This window comes from Miniopterus natalensis, chromosome 6 (genome assembly GCF_054644295.1).
Source record: "Miniopterus natalensis isolate mMinNat1 chromosome 6, mMinNat1.hap1, whole genome shotgun sequence".
Classification (NCBI taxonomy): Eukaryota; Metazoa; Chordata; class Mammalia; order Chiroptera; family Miniopteridae; genus Miniopterus; species Miniopterus natalensis.
The window spans coordinates 10,123,170-10,147,037 of NC_142086.1; the positions used below are offsets into that span (position 1 = coordinate 10,123,170).

The following is a 23,868-nucleotide window of genomic DNA, read 5'->3' on the forward strand; positions in this document are numbered from 1 at the left end:
ATTTCCCATGTCCTTTCCATCTTGGATTCTAATACATATGAACTTACTTTTAATTATCTAAGTCCAGACAGCTGAATTTTCCCCTTCAGCTTACATTATAGCCTCTTACTGCATACTAGTACTTTTTCCAAATTAGGACATTTTTGTCTTACTTCAACTTAAAGATAAAGCAGTACAAGCAGCTAAAGTAGGACTATGTTTAGACAAGGAAGGATTCTGATGCAGTGATGTAGAATGTGTTCTTGAACCCAACTCCTACCTCTTGTGTTTTGTGTCTAAAACAAGTTAAAAAAAACAACACAACTAACTAAAAAGGTAGGTAAAGACAAATCAAACTTCAGAACAATTTATAAATATAAAAAATATAAAACATGATGATCTAAATTTTACAGATGCTAAAGCACAATTTTGTTGAGCCTCCCAAGAACATAACCCAGCACTACATGGTAGTCCTTTGTACCAACAAAACTCCAGTAGCCTCTGTGAGAAGAGCCATGGTCCTGCAGTTGAGTATATCTATTTCTTTAATGTAAGTCAAAATCTATTACAATGCATCCTGTTACAACGAAAATCTTTTACTTATTCTGGGAGCCCACCCAATTATTTTGAGCAACATTACATACAACCCAACAGATATAATGAAATCTGTGACAAGTCTTTGAAATGTAGCTAAATTACAAAGAGTAACTGGATAATGTAGACAACTGCAACAAAACATTCTCACACTGTGCTCAATATTAGATGATATATAAAATTCAATTGAGAGAGGGAGATCAAAAGAACTGTGCTTTGTCCTTGAACAACTTGGGTAAGAATGAGATGATCGTAAACTGCAGGTGGGGAAGCATTTAATTCATTGTGCTTTTCTATGTTTTTCCTGCTACCTACTCCCAGTTATAAACCTTAAATCTGTGCATCTGGGTACTATTTCTTTTATCTCAAATACAACATAATACTAGGCAGTCTTTAAAATCATTTCCTATTAGCTGTGAAAAGTGCACTCAGATAAGAACTCTGCAAAATCATTTTCTTTGAGAAGACATCAAATATTCAGGGAACTTTATTTTTAAAGAACAAATCAAATAAGACATAGCTTTGATTGACCCAAACATGCACAATCCACCCTTAATATAAAATGCACTCAATTGCAAAATTACACAAGAAATACAAAGGGAATGCAACTTTACATATGTAAAATGATTGCTAGCTATAGCAATTTTAACAGTCAAATTAATAGACGTTGTACATTAAAAACAACACCACCATCTTAAAGTCAATTATCTATAGTACACCAAGGGAAATTCTGATATGGAATGGTTTGACTCAAAGCAAAGAATAAGGCACCTGCTATGAATTTAGAACAATAACTTTCATTTTTAAAGTTACAATAAAATAGAATTAGTTAACCAAGACACTTGTTTCAAACAGGGAAACAAGTATAGGGTTTGACTTCCTGGGTGAGAAAGGCAGGTAACAATGACGATAAAACCTGCTGGCCCCAGGTCAGCTGAATCTTTTCCTATTCTAGAGTAGTCAAATTCCTGACAGTCCTTAACCACTCCTCTCCGTCACCTTTCCCCCTTCTTTGGGGGTATCAGAAGCTCTCTCTGAGGTTCACACTGTGTATAGACTAGGTAGCAGATTTCCCTTCTGTTCCTCTTAAAACAGCTTATTTTTAAAAGAAATATCCTGAGGCAATTAACAAAGCAAACAAGCAGCTTTCTTTCCAATTAATACATAGACATCTCTCAGGCTTTTTTTCATTAAGTTATGGCTAAGTATTTAAATAGCCAATGCTTTCAGTTTTTAACAGTACCAGAAAAACCCCAAATCTGCTTTCTCTCTCACCCTTACCATTAGTACAAAGAAAGTCTGATCATAACCTATAAAATCATACAACAAAGGGAAGACTAAAGACTGTTCCCTTATCAGTAAATCCATTTAATTCCAAGTGACATAAAGGTCTGATGTATCTAGAACCCTAACAAAATTTTAATGATAAATCCAGAAAAAGCATTTTCAAACTAAGTGTAACTTTTTAGTTGATGTGCCTTTTTGGTGGTAAAAGTGCTAGTAACATGCTAAGATGTTTTATGGCACATTGGGCTCAACAGTATGTCCTAATGAGGCATCCATTTTTAGTAGTATTTCCCCCAAGACGTTGTCTACCATAGTAGACCCCTTTGATCCATGAAAGTAATTCTGGTGAAATCACTGGTGACATAAACAAATTTTCCCTGACTTTACTCCACCATGATAGCTTTTAGTAAAACTGAAGTGACTGATAAAGTTACAAGATGCTCAACCAAGTTATTTTCTTACGGCATCTTAGGTTAGTATATTCACTCATGCAAAATCCAAGGTAGTGTAACAGAAATAATGTTGTTAAAATAAACGTGGCTATAAGCATCTCCCTTTACATCAGGCATTTGGAAGCTTTTAAAATTTCCTAGGTGCTAGAGATTGTGGGAAAACTAGGCTAACTGTATAGTCGTTCCATTTATAAGCACCTTATTACAGGACAGGTACATGACCCTATATGGGAGTGTGCTTTCAATTCAAGATATTGTAGTAAGTGCCTAGCTATATAAAAAAACGTAAGTTTTCAAATTTTAAATTAAGCTAATTGCATGTACACATTAGGGTTAACAAAATCTAGACCCTGTCTACACAGACTTAATCTAATATTTATACTGTATACTGTTTAATAACCACATTAAAAAACTTACTCTTAAATGACTGAATAAGTAGGGTCCACTACTGTAGCTTAACAATCAAATTTTATTGCTTTACTCATGTGGTGCTTTTGCAAGGCACTGTGGTATGGACTAGAAAACTTGGAATGACTCGTGAAGAAACCTTGGAATGACACATGAATGATGATGTGAAAAGTCATTCTGAGGCAGGATGATTTACTGAATTGTTTTTAACCAGGGTATCAAACATCGGGAATGAGTTCAAGTTAAAATTCACAGGAGAATGGAAACATCTTAAGGTCAGTCACTTCACATGCCCATCCTGATACTTTGAATAATCTGGAAAATCGCTGTAAAGAGAAAGAGCAAATATTAAAACATGCTTTGAATAAAATAGGTCTGGCAAGCGGCAAATATTTATTAAGGTAGTTTGTGCCGAAGAGTACCGTAAACAGTTACTTGAAAATGCAATATAACTTCATTGTAATAAGAAACGAAGACAGACCTACCTTAATAAAACAATTAAATGTCCATAAGTTATTTTTTAAAATCTCAGCTTCTCTGAGTTTTATGTCTAAATGTTGAAGAGAGTTTGAAAATAAATAATCATTTTAGAAAGAACTTAAAGTACCAAAGCAAACAGGTTTTTCAAGCACAGATTTGGTTTATCGCTAAATATTATGTGTCCTCTGAAGGCCTGGCCTATAACATATGCATGTTTCCTCATTCTCACAAAGCTGACACTCAATAATCTTTAGGTTATATAAATTGCTTGGCTCTTGGCCATTTATTAAGAAGCTTCCAATTGGTAAGTTGAGGAGACAGGCAAAGTGAAATATTTAAAAGAAACCTCAATACTTTAGGATGTCAGGACTTGAAACACAGAAACATGTCCTTCAGTACCAACAGCTTATATAAGATAATAAATGAAGAGAGGAAAGACATTTGGTAATTCATTTGCAGAAGCAAGAGACTCTTAACTCTAACAGCTGGCTGCCCTGATAATGAATTTTTCTACCATATGTCAAACGTTTCTTTTATTAATCTAAAAACATGTGTCACATATTAAATTGCCACGTTTCCTTTACAGTGAATCAATTCTTTGCCCTAGTTTACCCTGTAAAATATACCCAGCTTTGACATAAATACGTTATATTCTGGGGCATCTTAAATTAAGTTCGAACGTCGGTATGTACAAAATGTTCAAAAGTTTCTTTTTTGCTAAGGTATTGATAATGGAATTGCAAAACATCCTATCTCCTTCCATGAGATGTTTCGGTTTTGGTCTAAATTTCTTCCAACTTGATCATTACCAAGGACCTGACGACCTCCTTTCCTGATGCCCCGAGAGCACAGATCAAGCTGGGAGAAGTTTCTGGAGCACCACCCTCTGTGCATATGTGGGACACGTAAATTGGTTCAGATGAAATAGAATTATGTGGAGCTCCCGGCAGGTGAGCTGAGAACTACGAGGTTACGATTCACCACTAATGGGTCACCACGTCATCCCAAACCCGTGATCCAACACCCAGCCCGACGGTAGCCCCCAAACACTTACCAGAACCACAGACAACAAAAATGAAGAGAGCCAATAACCAGGGTCCTACAGACGCCTTCTCTTCGGGAGCATTTCTCTGCAAAAAGGAAAACCCACCGTTTCAAATGCAAAAAACCACTCCGACCCAGGGCTCCCGCCGCCGGCTCTCGGGCCGGGTCTCCCCTGCGCCCCCGAGCCGCCCAGCTCCTGCACCCACCTCCCCGAGTCCCCGAGCCCGCCTCCGGCTCGCGGCCTCGGGCCCCCACGGCCGGCCGGGCCTCGGCTCCGGCTGCAGAGCGGAGGCGCGTCCGCTCTCCTTACCGAGGTCTTGGCGACGTTGCCGCGCTGGGTGATGTTCTTGCTGTGCTTCTCGTTAGCCATACGGATCCGCTGTTTGGCGACCATCTTCGCGGCGCCACCACCTGCCCAAGCCCCTGGGACTCGCTCGCTCACCCTCCTCGGGCCGCCGCGACGCGACGCTCCGCTCCCGGTGCCGGTGCCCGCGCCCGCGCCGCCGCAACGAGCAGGTCCTCAGGCGGGGCGCTAGCTCGGCCACGGCCTGAGCCGGTGAGCGCGGGGGCGGCCGCTGCCTGGGGACGCCGGGCTGACCGGCCGGGAGAGGCGGGCGCGCGGGAGGACAGCAGGCCCGGGACAGGCTCGCCCCGCCGCCGCCGCCGCGAGCGTGGAGCGAAAGAGGAAGGAAACGCAACAAGCGGACCTCGCAGCTCTCCGCTGGAACTACTTGGGTTCGGCTGCCAACGTCAGCACTGGCTGGACTCCGCCCCGCGGAAGTGCGGGCCCCGCCTGCGGGAGAGGGCGAGCGGGAGGGGGAAGGCGGGAGCCGCGGCCCGGGCCCAACCCCCCTGAGTTCCGTAAAAACGCGTCGCCTCGGCTGCGCGTGCGCGCGGGGGCTCCCTCTCCGCTACCGTCTCCAAACGGAGGCGCGCTGGCGGCGAGGCTGGCGACCCCGGAAGTGCCAGATGGCCGTGCCCGCGCCGGGGTAGACGTGTAGAGGCCGGGTTTGGCCCTCGTGAACTCTGACCCGAGTGCGTGGGTTTCTCTTTCCGGGACAAGATGGCGCCGTCCACGCCGCTTCTAACAGGTGAGTTCTGGACGAGCGAGGGTCTGTTTCTTCGGACGTTTCTTTTTTGTGTCTCTGTGCTTAGGCTTGGAGCCTGGGCGGCCTTTTCTTGAGGACCGCGAGAGAGCCGGAGGGTCTTTTGGGTTTCTTCGTGGGGCGTGGCAGTGGGAAGTGAGGGCCTCTGCCGCCGGGCTGCCGCGTTCCCCCTCGGGCGCATCCCTCGTTCTTCCCGTCGCAGGTCTAGAGGAGGGGAGAGAGCCGAAGGCGCTGGCCGAGCTGATCACCCTAGGCTGCAGTTACTAGGGTTGTACGAACGCTTATTTGTTGACAGACCCTGTTGACAGTGCGACGTCATTTAGCTCTGTGATATGGAAAAAGATACGAAAACATGACCGCCCCCTGGAATGACCACACACGAAAAACACGCGAATTTAAGGAATACGGAGCTCTGGAGCCCTTTTTGGTGGATTTGTGAGACTGGCGTGAGGGGCGCTGCGGCCGCGTACGCTTCACGGGGCGCGGGCGCGGCCTGGGATGGCAGCGGCGCGCGCTGGGGAGAGAATACAGTGTCCGGTGTTGAAGTGGTTATGGGCACTTTAGAGTTAGAATTTTGAAGCTGAGGCAGAGTTTATAATGTTGGAGAAGATAACAGACAGCCTTGGACAGTGTCAGGGAAGACTCTGGACTAGGTAATGGCCCGGGGTCCCACGCGAGTATCCAGCACGGCGGGGGGAGTTGGGAGGGCAAAAGAAAGCTTTGATTAAATCACCAGCGGCTTCATAAGGAACAAGAAGTCATTAACGGGAAGTATGTTTACTTTTGTGGAAAGGGAATATTTCTTCCTGAGACTTGAAAGGAACCTTTCTAGCTTTTGCGCTTTTTCCTAGTCTACATTTTAAGATCTTTGTTACTACGCGCTGTGCCCACTCATATTCAATCCGTCTACCGCAGTTTATTCATCAAACATTTATCAAATACTGGCTATAATTTGTTAGTATGCTAGGCAGATACCGTTTAAAAGGGATAATTATATAGTTAAATAATTTTTTCCCCTCTAGCTTTATCAAGGTAACTTGTATGCTAGTCATAATTTTGGAATACTAAATGCTTATTTGAACTCTAATAAAAAAATCAGTACGTTTTAAAATCTGATAAATTTTCTCCCCTTTTAAAATTTGAGCAGTGGCTCCTCACTGCCTGCAGAGTAAATTTCATCCTGTTTAGCATGGCAAGTGGAATCTTTATAATCCTTGAATAGCTCTTGACATTCGCCGCCTTGCCATTCCATCCTATTTTGTGCTCCACCTTTATTGAACTGCTTATAAAACACTTGGACAACCTGTTTCGTCAGTCTAGGACTGTCACAGTTTTCTTTGTTTGGCTAGCATCTTTTTACCTTTTTAAAATCATTTCAGACATCATTGCTTTGTGAAGCTTTCCTCACTCTCCCCATATAGTCACTCCCCAGGCTATTTTTTGTACCTCATATATACTTGAATTTTTTTTTCATACTTATCGCATGGGATAATTTTCTAGTTACTAGTTAGGTGCTTTTCTCCCCTGCTAGACTGAACTCCTTGATTGTAGGGATAGTCTTATTCATTCCTATATTTTCAGTACCAAGTACAGTGTTTGGTAAACAGTAGATACTCTAAATGTTTGATGGAGGAATAAATTAATGAAAAATAACCATTTCATTTTTAATCAAATTAACCAAGAATGACAATTTTCTTAGAGTGCTTCAAATCAAGGACTTTGTATGAGCTTAAAGGTTATCTAGTCAGTGCATCATCATATTCTCATATCCATAGAGGCCCAAGGGGATTAAGTGGTCAGATTCATATGGCAAATTGGTAGAGTCAAGATTATACTCAGTCATTCAACTTCATGGTCTTTTTTTTTTTTTCCCCCCACTAGAACATACTGATTGTTGACTTAAGAAATGTCCAAACCTGTAGAGATTTTTTTATAAGAGTTTGAGCCAAATTGATGACATATGCAGGGGAGCAAGATCTCCGTTGCTCCAGAGAACAAGTTCTGCAGCTTCTTTTATGCATTTGAAATTAAGGAGGGAGCTTAAGGAAGATTACCTGGAGAGGGATTGGATTATAGGATAGTTAACAAGATACATGCTTTCTTAAGGGTGTTTATTTCAAAGGTGTGTTAACCTAGATACACAGAAACAATGGACAGAGACTGCTTAGGGCAAAGACAAAGCTTTCACCAAAAAGTTATGTCTGGGGCATGACTGCCCACCATGACCTCCCCAGTTAGCAGTTTATGACCTGGTCACCCTGTGAGGTTACTTTCCATAGAACCCCTCTTTTTCATCCACATGATTAATCTTGTACACAGTTTTAGTATAGATATTTTAGTTAACAATAGATCATTTTACTTCCAGAATCTTCTTTGGAGATTATCCAGTAAATTTTATTAGTCACAACTTTTAATTGGAAATGGCAAAAAAAACAAAGCCAGTGAAAAGGGGATTTTTTAGAAAACTGTGTAACCTTAAAGCTTCGGTATTGCCACATCTGAGTATTTGCATGACTCCAAAAATCTGTTTTTCTTCATCACTGTGCTCTTGATTTCTTCTCAGTTAAATTCATTCCCAGGCTAACGTTCTGAGAGGTTTATATTCAACCAGATTAGCAGCCCCAAAGGAAAGAGTACATGTTTGCTAGTCACAAGGCTGGCTGTTGTTAGCTTGGCTTGGTTCTTGCTCTTCTTCAAATCAGTCAATTTTTAATTAGATCACCAGGACCAAATTGTATTCTCACCCCTGGATACTTTTCAAAGGAAAATTAGAGTCGTCTGAAAAGGAGGGCCTGGATGCCAGGCATGTAAAACAACAGTGCCCTTACAGGAAACCCATATTGTCTAGTCAGCTTGCTCTGTTGAGACCATTGAGAAAATTTATTAAAAATTACATCATTTTTTTCTAAACCGATATATACTTCAGTGGATGTAAAGGTTGGAAAGAGTATCATTGTAATAATCACCCTACCCCTACCATAGGACCTTTGTTTGTTGAAGCCCAGTAGTTTTCTCATATTAACTCAGGCCCTGGAGTAATAAATGGTACGTGAGTATCTGGAAAGGATAGTAGGTTTTAAAAATATATTATGTATGTACAATATTTGATATAATTATTGTTTTTTAAACAGTTACTCTGTGTGAAACTCTGGCACTTATTTGTTGCTTTAATGAAAAGAACTGTTTACATTCTAGATTTTTCTTTCTAATTGAATATATTGCCAGATCCCCTTTGATTGAAAGGGAAATTATTAAAAACAAGAAATCATATCAAGTCTCAATACGCTATTAAGTTAGCTACACATTCTATTCACTGTTTCAGTCACTTCTAATTAAAATCAATTCCTGCCCGCCCGGGCATGACCTAGGATCCAGGAGATTGAGGTTCGATTCCCAGTCAGCGCACATTGCCCTGGTTGAGGGCTCGATCTCCAATGACTCTCATCATTAGTGTTTCTATCTCTCTCTCCCTCTCCTTTCCTCTCTCTGAAATCAATAAAGATACATAAAAAATAAATAAGTAAAATAAAATTAATTCCTCATTAGAAAGTCCTGTGTAGAAAAAAATTATTGAAAAGAGTTTGTTTTGAGTTTATATTTATTCTTTTGCTTTTATTAACTTGTGATACAGTTTGTATTCTGTTATGAACCTGATCTTGTGTTTCTTCTAATAAACTTTGTCTATCTGTTTATTCAAAGTTGTGTAAAAGTTGCTCAAACTGATTAAATCCAGTAAAATATCTTTAGTGGTACCAAAATGTCTTACAGCACTTTCTCATAATTACGCTTCTATGTAGGGAGATGTGAAGTAAAATATTTGTTTTAAATAATGTTTATATGTATGAACAAAACTGACAAATCAGTATGATTTATATAATGAATTTCAATTGATAATTAGTTCCCCCAAAATAGGTATATTTATTGTAAAGCATCATGTACAAAGGTTACCTAATTTAATGAGTACTTTTGTCTCGTGGAGTATGTTTTTTGCCTTAATAGAAAAATCTTGGTCTATTCAACTTTTGATTTTAATTTAAAATTTTTGATGTTAAAACAACTTTTGATTGGCTTAATTTCTTGCTGTGTTGTGAAGAAAGCATTACCCCAAACCACAGGCTTTTTAAAGGCCCTTTATTTTGATATAACTCAAGACTATGAGAAGGTGCAAAACAGTCAAGCTTCCGTGGACCCTCTACCCAGCTTTCCCCAGAGGCCTCATATAACCATAGTACATCATCAAAACCAGGAAATTGACATTGGCACAGTAGTCTGTACTAAACTATAGTCCTTATTTGGATTTCGCTAGTTTGTGTGTGTGTATCATCTAAGGAAATTTATCCCATGTAGTTCATGTAATCATCGCTGTCAGAATATAGAACTGCTCCATCACCACAAAGAAGACACCAGCCTCTTATATAGCACCTGCTTCCAGCTCTGCCCTTTGGCAACCACTGATCGGTCCTCTGTCATGATAGTTTTGTCATTTCTAGAGTGTCATATAAATGAAATCATAGCATATGTAACCTTTGGATTTTTGTTTTTAAAGTGTTCTTTATGTAGAGTGGGAACATATGCGTGTTGAAAAGCAGTTGATTAATTTGACTCAAGATTTTCACTTCTCCAGAAACCTATTCAAACCAGGAGTTGAAAAACACATGAGACTGACTGCTAATTGAGCAGGAAAGACACGACACTTTTCACACTGACTTCTCTGTCCTGTTGCCTTGTAAGATTTTGGGTTAATCTACATGAAATGTGGGTTAGGTGAGGTTTTCCCCTCCTACTTCAGTCTTAGTTCATTCGGGCTCCTATAACAAAAGACCACAGGCTGGGTGGCCTGTAAACAATATAAATGTGTTTCTCACAGTTCTGGAGACTGGGGAGTCCAAGATCAAGGCACTGGCAGAATCTGTGTCTAGTGAGCCCTCGCATTCTGTTTCATATGGCTGTCTTCCTCTGTGTCCTCACATGGTGGAAGTGGCAGAGGACCTCCCTGGCGTCTCTTTTATAAGGGCACTTATGTTACCTCACAAAGGTCTCACCTCCAGATACCATCAAATTAGGGATTAAATTTCAACATACGAATTTGAGGGGTGGGGTACACAAACAGTCTGGCAACTCCTTTGGGGCCTTTGACCTATCTTAGTTTGGGGTGTAGGTATGAAATAGAAATTTAGGAAAGGAAAGCCTTGTACTGGTTTCTTCGAATACCCTGAAAGTTCAGTTTTCCCCAAGTAAGCATTGTGGTCAGTGATAACGGCAATACAAGTATGAGGACCAAGGTCATTAGTTACAAGTGTCATGAGAACATAAGAAACTGAGTTAGGGAAGGCCTTTTTTCTTTTTTGCCAATCATCTTAAGCATATGTTCTTGGGGCAGGCAGTTAAGTCAATAGAATGTGGTTTGATTACATCACCATATGGCACATTTTCTAATTACACCGCAGCTTAATCAGGACTACACTGGAGATAAGCTGTTTTGTTTTCCTAGACCTGCATGTGATTTCTCTGAAAGAGCTCTCCTTGTGTGCAGTTACCACTGCAGCTTGTGGGAGGGACCTCATTAAGCTGACAAAATGTTATGTAACCTAGTTAAAGTAAAATCTGGTAACTGAATTCCCTAGTTCGGGAAATTCATTTTTTATCAATCCCTCAAATAAGTGTTTGTTAAAACCTTAATTACAATATTAAGAAAAGAATGTCCTGTTCTAAATCATACTGTGTTGTATGTGATATCGTAGCAGGTGACCGATTTGGTGATAAGAAATAGCATTGTTTGCTGGTGTAGTAAGAGAATAGTCAGAAGGCCAAGAAGCGATTAAGAATTTTCAAAACATTTTCTAAATGTCATTAGATTTTTAGATATCTTTAGTGTTTCACTCAATGTGTGGCAATAGAGTGAGCTCCTTTGAAATCAACTTGAGTGCAGTGATGGATTCATTTTAAATTCCTAGTGCCTAGCATATGCAGTTATGCAGGGGCCAGGTCTTATAGAGAGAGCCTCGTAGGCCATGATGTAAGGAGTTCAGATTTTAATATATGCAGAGTACTTTGCTGGGCTCCATCCTATTCAATGGCAAAGTACCCACAGCAGTTTGGCAGCTCAGTCTGGTGCTCTGCTTACAGTGTGAGAAAACATGGTATCCAGTTGTATACTTGTATACTCATCGTTCATGTATGTGTTTACTTATTTTTTCTGCTCCACTAAAATGGAAGCCCCCTGAGGATACAGATTTTGTTTATCAGCAGTTCTTTTACTTTAATTCTAACTTTAAATTATTTTCTTTGGGAGTGTCTAAATTATATTACTTTTGATATCTGACAATTGAGGTAATTAATTCTCGGGTAGAATATTAGTGATCTGAGAAGTGTCCCTGGAGAAGGGAAAGGAAATATGGACTAGAGTTGGAGCCAAGAGTGGCCCCTCTACCAACTTGGCTGTTTTCCCAGTAACCAAAAGAAGAGGGGAAGATTTGGGAATAGCTTGCAGAAAAAGCAGCAGCTGTAATTGTGGCATGGACCTCAGTAAAATGTTTTCTTTTAGCTCATAAAATAGCAATTCTAGCTCACAAAATAGTAGCTCAATCACTAAGTCCTGTTAGTTTTAGCTCTTATGTATTGAATGCTCATCCTCCGCCTTCCATTTCCACTGCCCCACCCTAGCCCAAGTTTTCTTAATCTCTCCTGTGGGGGCTACTGCAGAACCATCTTGATTAGTCTCTTCATGTCCACTCTTACTCCCTTTGGGTTATTCTCTAAACTGACCTTTTCAAAATGCAAATCTGGTTTTCAAAATCTGCTTAAAATCCTCTTGAAGTCTCCCAACATTCTTAGGCTACAGACCAGCATTGCCTAATTTAGGCCGCAAGACTCTGCTTGGTCTTAGCCCTGTTTTATTCCCCAGCTCCATCTCCTTCCAGCCACACAGGTCTTCTTTCCCTTCCGCTGATGCTTCGCCATCTCTCTTGCACTTGTTCCTGTTCTCGTTGCTTGTTAACTGCTATTCATCCTTCAGATCTCAGCGCACAATTACTTAATCAAAGACATGTTCCATAGCCTTCCATTTTTAAATCAAATTTTTATTATTCATTCTATTATCCCCTTATATCTTTCCTTTGTAGCACTAAACATAGATATAGAATTCCATATATTTGACTAGTTATTTGATTAATGAGGTCAGGGACAAGGTTGTTGTATCTCCAGTATTTCAACATAGGGTCTGGAAGGTGGTGGTTGTTTCCCCCCAACAAGCATTTGTTGAATATTGAATGAATTTAGTTGGTTCAACTTTGGAAGCATCTGATTCAGCCATTGTGAAAAGTATAGTCTAGTTCTATAGATGTTTTTGCTTATTAAATCTTGAATTTTGTTCACACAATATTTTGGGATATTACTATCATTGGAGACTTCGTCAATGAATGTGTCTAATCCCACTTGTTCTCTAAGTTTGAGAAATTGTAAATATATTAGTAATGCCTTACATTTTTAAGAACTTTGAATATATACTGTATTTTTATGTCATTGTTTTATATAAAGCACACTGCCACCCTCTATTCTAATGTTTTCATTTTTACAGATTAGGGAACAGATTTAGAGGTGATGCAGCCAGGGTTCCACAGCTAGATAGGAACAAAAGTCTGCCTTTGCATTCAGGTCCTTTCTACTTCGGCACAACTACGTTTTCACTGATAGTTAAAATTTTGAGTTTTTATTTGTAAAAGTTACTTGACAGAGTAAGCTGATACAAAGAAGATTGAACTTAGACTCAGCTTATAATTCTGTTTCCAACATCCACACATTCTGAAAATGAGATTAAAAATGTGAAAATAGCCCTGGCCAGGTAGCTCAGTCGGTTAGAGCCATCATCCCAAATAGTCAAGGTTGTGGGTTCGATCTCTGGTCAGGGCACATATAAGAAACAACCAACAAATGCATAAATAAGTGGAACAACAAATCAATGTTTCTCCCACTCTCTAAAATCAATCAGTCAATAAAATTTTATAAAAATGTGCAAATATACTAAGATCACCTTTTTTCACTTGAATGAAGGAACGTAATATCTCAGTACACACGCATAGATTTCTTATAAAATAGTAAAAGTCGCCCGGCCGGGCGTGGCTCAGAGGTTGAGCATCGTCCTAGGATCCAGGCAAACAGGGTTCAATTCCTGGTCAGAGCACATGCCCGGGTTGCAGGCTAGCCGATCAGTGACTCATCATCATTGATGTTTCTATCTCTCTCCTTCTCCTTTCCTCTCTCTGAGATCAATAAAGACATATTAAAAATAAATAAATAAAATAAAATAGTAAAAGTGGATCTATTGACGTAGTCTCCTAGGAGACTAAATGAATATGCTCTATAGGAAAAGAAAGAGGGGTATTACCTGTCTGAGTTTGGGCTGCTATAACAAACTGGGTAGCTTATAAATAACAGAAATTAATTTCTCACGGTTCTAGAGGCTGGAAGTCTGAGATCAGTGTGCCAGCATGGTCCAGTTCTGGTGAAGGCCCTCCTCCAGGTTGCAGACTGCCAACTTCTTACTGTATCCTCACATGGCAGAGAGCTAGCTAGCTCTCTGGGCTCTTATAAGGGCACATCCCATTTATGAGAGCTCCACCCTTGTGGTCTGAGTATCTCCCAAAGGCCTCACCTTCAGATATCACATTGGGATTAGGTTTCAACTTAAGGATTTGGGAGAGAGACAAACATTCAGTCTATTGCATTACCTATTTATTCTTATCAGTTTTATGATTTCATGTAATAGGGTAAGAAAAATGTGCCCTTTTAACACTAACATTCCATAAGTCTAAGAAATGTTTAATTTTGTTAATATTTTGACTGAAAGCTTTTTGTTTTTCAAGACATTTGTGGTAACTGAGTATTTATTAACAGTCATGGTGCTTCTTTCCATTTTATTTCTTTAGTCCGAGGATCAGAAGGACTATACATGATGAATGGACCACCACATTTTACAGAGAGTACAGTGCTTCCAAGGTATGTTTTTTTTGTTGAGATGTTAGTAGGAACTGTATAATACATTCTAAATTATTTTAGTCTTTGTTATATTCTGAGAAGGAAAAAGAACAGCTGGTTTCTTGGGACATATTGTGTAATAACAGAAGCTGGAAAGAATGCATATGTTCTGTCAAGATCTTCAGATTTGAAAATAATAGATTAAGCATGTTTAAAAGAAAAGGTGTAGACAATAGTGTAATTGAGGTCAAGCCACTAGCTTTGAAGAATTTTATCTTAGGGAATGAGGAAAAACTTAAAAAAACAAACACTGGCTGTAATTTTCATGAAATTACAGAATGAAAAGTATAAAAAAGGAAGAAAATGTGAAAAAAAAGTATATGTATATAATATACAGCTAGGTAGGTATAGATATATATTTTATTCTCCAAAAGAAACAATGACTGGGCAAACCAAAAATGAATCAAAGTGATTATCTATAGGGGGGAAAGAGTTATAGGACTCAAAGCACATGTCTGTGAATGAACTTTGGTATATATAGTTTTGACTTTGGACCATGTTATGTTTTAAATTTTTTAAAAATTAAAATAGAAACAAGTGAACCTTGCTTTATATTTAGTGGGTGGCATAACCAACTGATGACCTGAATAATTCTTAAATGCATTCAATAGTTTTATTATTAACAGAAAATTGATGCTATCATTTTAAATCTATTGTAGGAACCAAGATTTCCAGCATAGAAATGAAGGGATACACTTGCACATGTCAATACGAACTCATGATTTTTTAAATTTTTATCTTTAGTCATAATTTCCCCCTCCCCCCTTAAAATCACTTGTATTTCCTAGTTCTGTCCACTGAAAAGGTCTAGAAGTAGTGATAACGTAGTAGCAGTGACTACCCCTGAATCACAGATTGTGACCTCTAAACACCGTTCTTCACTGAAAGGAACCAGGTCCTTTGAGAAGTGGCTGACTCCAGGTCTAGGACAGAAAACGTACAAGTTGAGCTAGAGACATCTAGTACCGGAAAGCAAGGAAGCTATAAAAGACTAATGGAGTTTTGTTAAAGGATTAGAGTCAACTTGAAGGAGCTAACACCAGCCTAAGATGTGAAAGTTTGAGCATTAAGAATTATGACTGTCCTGGCCAGCTGGCTCGGTTGGTTGGAGCATAGTCCCATACCAAAGGATGACGAGTTTGATTCCTGGGCAGGGCACATACCTAGGTTTTGGGTTTGATCCCTGGTTGGGGCACCTGCAGGTGGCAACCAATTGATGTTTCTCTCCCACGTCAGTGTTTCTCTTTCTCTCTCTCTCTCTCTCCCCCTCTCCCTTCCTTTCTCTCTAAAATCAATTTTTAAAAATTAGGAAAAAAAAAGAATTATGACTAAAAGGTTAAGGCATGTCAAGTATATAAACACTCACCCCAAACCCTTCCTCCAAACTTACTGGTCAACATTAAGGATCGATGTGGTTTGCACTCTCATTACTTTAAAAATTGATCAATAAAAAGGAATCAGCACTTATCCTGCCTTTTCTGTACATACTTTCTCAGTTAATGAGGAAAACTTCTTTATAGAAGAATTCCAGTTAGTGTGAAGTGATGGGATTAGATCATCACTATTTCATAATTCTAAAGAAATCATCTGTCAGCGATTCTCAAACTTTAGCGTGCATCAGAATCATCTGAAGAGCTTGTTAAAACACAGATTGCTGTTCTCTCCCCAGATTTTCTGATTTATTAAATCTGAGGTCAGGGCCAAGAAGTGGAATTGTTTGTTTGTTTGTTTGTTTTTTATAATCCTCACATGAGGACATTTTTCCATTGATTTTTAGAGAGAGTGGGAGGGAGGGGGAGACAGAGAGAGAGAAGTCACACTGATGTGATAGAGACACATTAATTGGTTGCCTCCCTGCACATGCCCATCCAGTGTCGGGAATGAACCTACAACCCAGGTATGTGCCCGTGACCAGGAATCAACCCTTCCTTGCAAGGGTTGATGGTCTACCACTGAGCAACACCAGCCAGGGCAAGAAGTGGAATTTTAACAAGTTCCCTGGTAATACTGAAGCTGCAAGTCTGTGGACTCCACTTTGAAAAGCACTGATCTATGCAAATGATCAGTAAAAGATGTTGAAACTAGGGGATGAACTGTAAATGGGGAACTTTATAATCAGGCTGATATCACCTAAATCTATTGATCAATTTTTATTAGATCCAGTTCTCTAGAATCTTGTTATAGAAGGTATGCGCCCAAGACTAGCCATATTGGTATTATGTTTCAGTCCCTACCCACCTTCCTGAGTCAGAATCTGAACTTTCACCAACTCCTTGGGTGATTTGAAAAGCACTGCTCTAGAAAACAAGAATCTGTGCCAGAGCTTTTGTGCTTCACTTCATTGCTGTGTGCAGTCCAAGGCATGAGGAATGAGGGGGAGAGAGAATGAGCTAAAGAAGTGAAAGCCAATGTAACACTGGGTGCACTGAGCTGACCCCAGATTCCCAGAGTACAGCCGGGTTGCTAGGTCATGCAGAGTGTCTCTAGAGAGGCTGTATAGAACCACTGCGCATCCAACAGTCTGTTGTGGAGAAGACGGTTAAGAAATGTATCTGCGGCCACAGCTTCTCTTGGTCTGTAAGGGTTGAATCTGAATGCCAGAGCTGCTTCCTGGTTCATCAGTTGGCATAATAGAAGCCATGCTGAAATATGGCCCTCACTCCTGGAGAGTCTGAGACAGCCAGTGGTGTTAGGTGATGACATGGCCAGGACTTTTCATTGAATAGCTGATGCCTGGGAGCAGGAAGGGTTAGGTGAATCAGGAGGCACATAATGAGTCCGGTACAATCTCAGCATCACTAAGAGTAGAACAAGGAGACATTATGACATGGTACTTACCTTCTATGAAGATTTTAAAGAAAAGCTTGGGGGGCAGATGTGGGGTGGAGGGGATCAATGGAGAAAAAAGGGTACATCTGTAATACTTTCAACAATAAAGATAAAACATTTAAAAAACCCCAAAAACCTGGTTCTAATCAAGCTTTTGGATGAATGGTTCTCAAATTTGGTTGCATATTAGAATGACCTGAGGAGCTTTTAAAAACCCAAATATCAAAGTACTGGGTATTAAGTGACAGTAAGGAGTTATTAATTTTGTGAGATGAGTGGCATGGTGGTGATTATGTTTTTTTAAAATGTCCTCATCAGTTAGAGATGTATACTAAAGTATAGTGTAAAATAATATGAGATCAGAGATCAGTTTTGCTTTAAAATATTCCGGCATTGGCCCAGCTGTGTTGCTTAGTGGTTGCACTTCCACCCATGATTCCCAGTCAGGGCACATGCCTGGATTGCAGGCTCAGTCCCCAGTAGGGGGCGTGCAGGAGGCAGCCAATTGATGTTTCTCTTTTTGATGTTTCTAACTCTATCCCTCTCCCTTCCTCTCTAAAATCAATATTTAAAAAAATATATATTAAATTCTGGCATTAAATAGAAAGGTAGGGAGTAAATTAAACAAAATTGGCTATGAGTTAATAATTATTTAACCTTGGTGATAGGTACACAGGTGGATTATCATACTCTTTCTCTTTTTTTGTGTGTGTATATTTGAAATGTTTCATTTAAAAGATTATACCAGAAGGAAATAGACAAAAATTCCCAATTGCCAAGATTGAGAAAAGAAGTAAATTCTGGATACTGTAGTCTAGTAAGCGTGCCTTCAACCTTAAACACAATTCTAGAATAAGTTATTAAAAGGACAATTTATAATCATGATATAAAGGACTGATTATTGGAATCAAAATGAGCTTGCTAAAAACAAATTGTTTTAAGCTTATCTCATTTCCTTTCTGAGTAGAATTTTCAGACACATCAGAATAGAACTGAACATGATTTTGGCAAAGTATCTGAGAAATGACAAAGTTGTTCAGTTGGATGATGATAGTGATAGAGTTGTCATTGGTTAAGAGATGTGAAGTCAGCTGATTAACAAATTGATTTTAGTTTGAGGGAAGGACTATGGGTGAGCCACAGGATCTTGTTCAGAGCTCATTCAACATTCTTAATACTTAATTTAGATTATAGTTTAGGATTATGTTTTATAATTTATACATTTCATAAAGCTGTAAGGAGTAACTAGTGTCTTAAAAGAGGAAAATCAGAATGTGAATACACCTCAGTAGGCTGGAACAATAGGCCCAAACCTGAGTGGAATTGAATATGATCATTGTGAAGTTCTGCCTTAAGACTCAGAAATGATTTTCACAATGTAGGATAGAGGACACCTTGGTCATGCTGTCTCTTGTAAGAGACAAAAAATAATATTTTGGTAACCACAAACTGAGTGTAAGCTACTATTATTGTGTGATTGCAGAAACACAAATGTTTTCTTCAAATGAATTCATGCAAAGATAATAACCAGTTTAAAAGGTTATTTAAAAGTACACTGGTTAGTTCTCAGTGCACTTTTGTTTAATAATTCAAATACTTATTAGCCATGAAATTCTGATCTAATGTTTTGACTAAACATGTAGACATCAACATGTACACACATACAGCATCTGTTTGGGTCTTCACTGTTACTGGGAGATGTAATCATAGTAGCCGTCTCCAGTTGAGAGATAACAGTACTTAGAGTTTTAATCATTTGATAGAATATTGCCAAGAAGTCTGGTTTTCACAGATCTGTTTTTATACAGAATCCTGCATCTGCATTTATTTAATGTGAAGATCCTCTTGTTGTACTTTCTGTCTCCACATGAGAAAGTGATGGGAGGTACTTGTCCTTCAAATCCAAGGGCATTTCTTGGCCACTTGAGGATATTCTGTTCACTATCATCTTTTATTCAAGTGGTCTGGGGCATTCTTCACAATGTCTCCCTCTCAGTTTCAGGGCTGATTGCTGGTAACTCCACATTTGCTTACATTTTTGGGTTGTCACACAAACTAGATATTCACCCGAAAGGGCTCTTTCCCCCCCTTAATATTGACCTGTTGGTATAAAATCAATTTCCAGCTTACCTCTACAGTGTATGTTGATGCTGCGTTTTAAGAGAGAAAGTATTTTGGTAGACAGAAGCATTTTGGAATTATTTTCTAAAATTTATTTACATTCTTAGTTATTAAATTAGTAGTAAGATTGTGAATTTTTTATCAGATTTTTTGGAAAAGTATTAATGCTTGTTAATTTAAACTTTTTTTATTGTCCTTTTCAGGGAATCTGGAAAAAATTGCAAAGTCTATACCTTTAGTAAGGATGGGACCTTGTTTGCCTGGAGCAACGGAGACAAGTTAGTGTTCATTTATATAGCATTTTATGTATGTGTCTTGAATGTGAAACACAGCCAGCATTATTTGAGTAATATGTATTTGGGTGTCATTAATAAAATCCATCTTTTGATGTCATGATACAGTTAGGTGTTATCTCCAACATAACTTCCATACCTCTAAGGGTGTTAGTTTCTACTTACATGCCATGACTCATTTGAGTTATCTAGTTACTTAGAATTTGAAAGTAACATATGAAAAAGGACGATTAATTTAATGCTGAATAACCGGAGAGATTGTTTTAAATAGTGCTCTGGGTCATTGGTTAGGATTTCTTAAGTTCTGCACTAACATTTAGAGAATAATTCTTGCTTGTTTACCTTAGGTTTAGGTCTCCATATGAGAAAGTAATGGAAGGTACTTGTCCTTCAAATCCAGGGGCATTTTTTGGCCACTTGAGGATATTCTGTTCACCATCATCTTTTATGCAAAGTGGTCTGGGGCATTCTTCACAAAGTCTCCCTCAAATATCTCAACTTAGATATTTTATATCTCTGCTCTTAAATTGGTGACATTGTCTGCAGCTATTGCTTTTAGTTGTTTTTTGTATATAAAAGTATATCATCTAAGTATAAGTTATTCAAAAGTATGTTCAGTATCGTCTATATTAATATACATAAAATAATCAAAAGTGTGTTTAGTATAATCTATATTACATAAAAAATCAGATTACAAAAATAAGTATTTTGATTAAATGCTCAAATTTTATTAAGGAAACCAGTCCTTTTTAATTTTTCCATAGTCAATGTAGCATTTCAGTTCACAGAACCAGGAAAATGCCCAAATATTTGTTGTTTGGTTTAAAGTTATTTTTGTTGTTGTTGTTTTTTAAATAAGGCTTTATTGATATCAGAGAGAGAAAAGGAGAGGGAGAGAGAGACATAGAAACAATGATGAGAGAGTCATTGATCGGCTGCCTCCTGCACACCCCACACCGGGGATTGAGCTCACAACCCAGGCATGTGCCCTGACCGGGAATCGAACCTCAGTCTCCTGGATCATAGGTCGATACTCAGCCACTGGGCCACGCTAGTTGGGCTGTTGTTGTTTTTAACCAGATGTAATAGCTTAGTTTTTTTTAAAGGGGGAAAATACGTACATTAATTTCTAAAGTACATTTTAAGTGATTTTTACACAGTGGTAATGTGTTCTGAAGCCTTTAAACTATCAGTTTAGATTAGGTTAAACACATGATTTTTTAAAGTTAATGCTAAAAAGATTGTGTTGAATTAGTTGACTCACTTTTTGTGACTATAAGCTGGCAGGATTAGCTTTTACAATTAAAAACATTAGTCAGTTTTTTATTTTTTTTTAATTATTAAATCCAACTAATAAACTCTACTACTCTCAAATTAAGTTACAGAGTTTCCCCCAAAAATGTATACACACTTTGAATAATTGTAAAAGCAGTGTTTGTTAAAATACATTTCATTTTCAAAATGTAGTAATAGAATCTCCAGACATTGTGCATATACATTTTTGGGGTGATACCCTATATAATCATGTTGAGTCTTATCTGCGATGTTGACAGACTGTCTTAATCTCAGCCTCAATGAAAGTTGTGATATCAAATTGTCTTATTATTTATTTTACTTTTTTATTTTTTGGTGAACCTATTGTGGCTATTTGGCTTCTATTTTTTTAAATCCATATTTTAATTTATACTATTTGAGTAATGAGTTAATAGGAATTTACTGTCTAGTGGGACCTACCATACTTTTCATTGTTATCTTTTTGTGAGAACCCTAGTCTCCTAGCTTAGAGTTTGTTGAGTAAATCTGTTTTTACCTTGGCAATTATTATAATTATTTTATATACATCATATCTCCAATTAGTGTTCTATTGGATTCAACTCTGAATATTTTTAATATATTATGTCCATCTTTTCAATAGATATTTTCTGTACCTGGTTTTAGCATTTATTTCCTTAAAGTGCTGTGGTCACAAAGATATGTAATGTTCCTGGAGCAAGAAAAACAGATATAGTGTATGTGGTCTTTGCTGAGTTCATGGTTAACTACATCAGAAGCTATAGCTGATTTTTCCTTAAACATTTTTTTTTTTTAATAAACACCCTTCATTAAACTAAGAATAACTATTAAAGTTTATCAACTACAAAAAAGAAAGCTTCATGTAATTCTAAAATGTGTAATTTATAGTGACTTGTAAAAAATCTCATGTGTCTGCTTTAAAACAATAGTGGTAATTTTGTATTCTTACCCATTTCTGCTTGTCCTGACCCAGTGTACTCAAACTTGAGTAGAACAAAGTAACTTTAAACAATTTCTGGAATAAGAGGGACTATCTATTTTTTTTAACCCCAAAGCGTACATAATAGCAAGTCACCAAACTGGTTTTAAAGGTTGATTCTGGCATGTATCAGTAGTATGATCTTGGACAAATCATCAAATCATTTAATTTTTCTAAGCCCCAGTTTCATTGTTTGTAAAACTGAGGTGATAATACCTATCTTATAAGACTGTTGTGAGGATTAAATGAGAAAATGTATATAGAGTGGTTAGACCAGACATTGTACATCGAAAACATACAAAAAAATGGAAACTGCTTTTATTTTACAATTATTGTAATCTTTGTCATTGTCATACCACAATAATTTTTACAGCCTATCTTTTGGAGGCTGCTTCTGAGGTTTTAATAGACATCAAAAGTCTCTCTACTGATTTCCTCAGCTGCTACTCCAATTTTAAAATATCCCTTTTCTGTACTATGTGAGAACTCAGAAAGAAGGCAGCTTTCTATAAGCCAGAAAGAGGGCTCTCACCAGGATCCCAGTCTGCCAGCACCTTGGTCATGTACTTCATAGGCTCCAGAACTTTAAGAAATAGACGCCTGTTAGTTAAGCCAAAAATAAAAACTGAAAAAGGGAATCAGATATACTTTTGTTTTAGCACCTCTCTCTTTGGTTTGACACAGCTCACCTTGTCTTTAGGTTAGCTCTGTTCACTTAAAGGCCTGTTTCCTTTTCAGCTGAAGGTGGAGTCATCTATTGTGTCTTTGTACTAATTGCATATTATTTCTCAACACCAGCCTTATATAGGGGCCTTTTGGTAAAATGTGTACTTTTTTCAGTTAAGGTGTTTATTAGATATTTTCTAGAACTAACCAAAAATGGATTTTTATGAAAAATAGACACTTAAGAGTGATCTGTATTTGAAAAGAGATACGAATATTTTTTATAGTGCTGGCTATTGTGAAACAGTATTTCGTTGCTGAAGTAATTTCTTTTGAAACCAGAATAAATATTATCAATGTCACTAACAAGGGACTACTGCACTCCTTCGACCTCCCGAAGGCAGTTTGCCTTGAATTCTCGCCAAAAAACACTGTCCTGGCAACGTGGCAGCCTTACACTAGTAAGTATTTTCCAATTACAAAAATATTCTAATAGGCCCAATTCAGTTCAGGGAAAAAAGAAAGTTTATAAGCTTATAAGAAAGTAATTAATCTTTATGAAAGTAAATAGTGTGTGAATATTCTTCATCAACAATGAATCTTGTATTCCTCAAATATAATGTACTTTAAGTAATTTCACGGTATAGTAAGTTAGTGAAAAGATCCATCATGAGATAAGAGCAAAAGAAAAAGCCAGGGGAAAATTTAGAAAGTAAATAACCACTGGATAGAGAAGATCTCAAAACTTAAGAAGAAGAGTAACCTTTAAAATGAAAAACATTTTAAATTATCATTATAAGTGAAAGAGGAAGTACAATGGAAATGTGTATGGTATGACAAAGCATAGGACATGATATGCCATTGTCTAAACTATTGGAGATATTGTAATAATGTTATGTGAACATTTTATGTAGCTGTGCTTCATAGATGAGTAATAAAATAAGGGGAGTTGGAGTTTATTTTAAGAAACATGTTCTAGATTCATATATATATTGTTTAAGAATTCAATGAGATGATGAAAACAAAATACCTCACACAGTGTCTGGCAGATGAGTACTCAAAGTTCTCTACTAAAGAAAAGGAAACATGTTCTAATTATGTGGTTATTGTTAGGTAAAATATGATCATAGTTCTGTGTTGGATTGTATACCTCCTGGGTTTGTTCTTCCGAGAGGCATGAACTCTAATGAATCTTCTTTTTCCAAGTAGATAAAAGGGAAATTGAGAATCATGAGTGATTTTATATAACTGTGTGTGTGTGTGACTTACAGATACCAGTTTTCATAAGATAATTTAATCCAGCAAAC

The 23,868-nt window shown here is 38.1% G+C and overlaps 2 protein-coding genes across 3 annotated transcripts in view; one reads left to right on the forward strand and one right to left on the reverse strand.

Moving 5' to 3' along the window:
• Nucleotides 1-1,042: 1,042 nt before the first annotated feature.
• On the reverse strand, nt 1,043-4,694 carry SERP1 (stress associated endoplasmic reticulum protein 1). Its single transcript, XM_087818087.1, has 3 exons — nt 4,555-4,694; nt 4,255-4,330; nt 1,043-3,046 (listed from the first exon to the last, which is right to left on the reverse strand). The coding sequence occupies exons 1-3, from the start codon at nt 4,636-4,638 to the stop codon at nt 3,006-3,008; spliced, it is 201 nt and encodes a 66-aa protein (XP_087674213.1). The 5' UTR covers nt 4,639-4,694; the 3' UTR covers nt 1,043-3,005.
• Nucleotides 4,695-5,143: 449 nt separating this feature from the next.
• Nucleotides 5,144-23,868, forward strand: part of EIF2A (eukaryotic translation initiation factor 2A) — a 38,609-nt gene continuing 19,884 nt past the window's right edge. Inside the window, exons 1-4 of one of the 2 annotated variants that reach the window (XM_016216705.2) lie at nt 5,144-5,335; nt 14,275-14,344; nt 19,537-19,611; nt 22,904-23,022. In XM_016216705.2, the coding sequence (XP_016072191.2) occupies nt 5,308-5,335; nt 14,275-14,344; nt 19,537-19,611; nt 22,904-23,022 (292 nt within the window). In that variant the 5' untranslated portion in view covers nt 5,144-5,307. The remainder of the gene's footprint in view (nt 5,336-14,274; nt 14,345-19,536; nt 19,612-22,903; nt 23,023-23,868) is intronic. The other variant, XM_016216706.2, reaches the window with a different exon arrangement.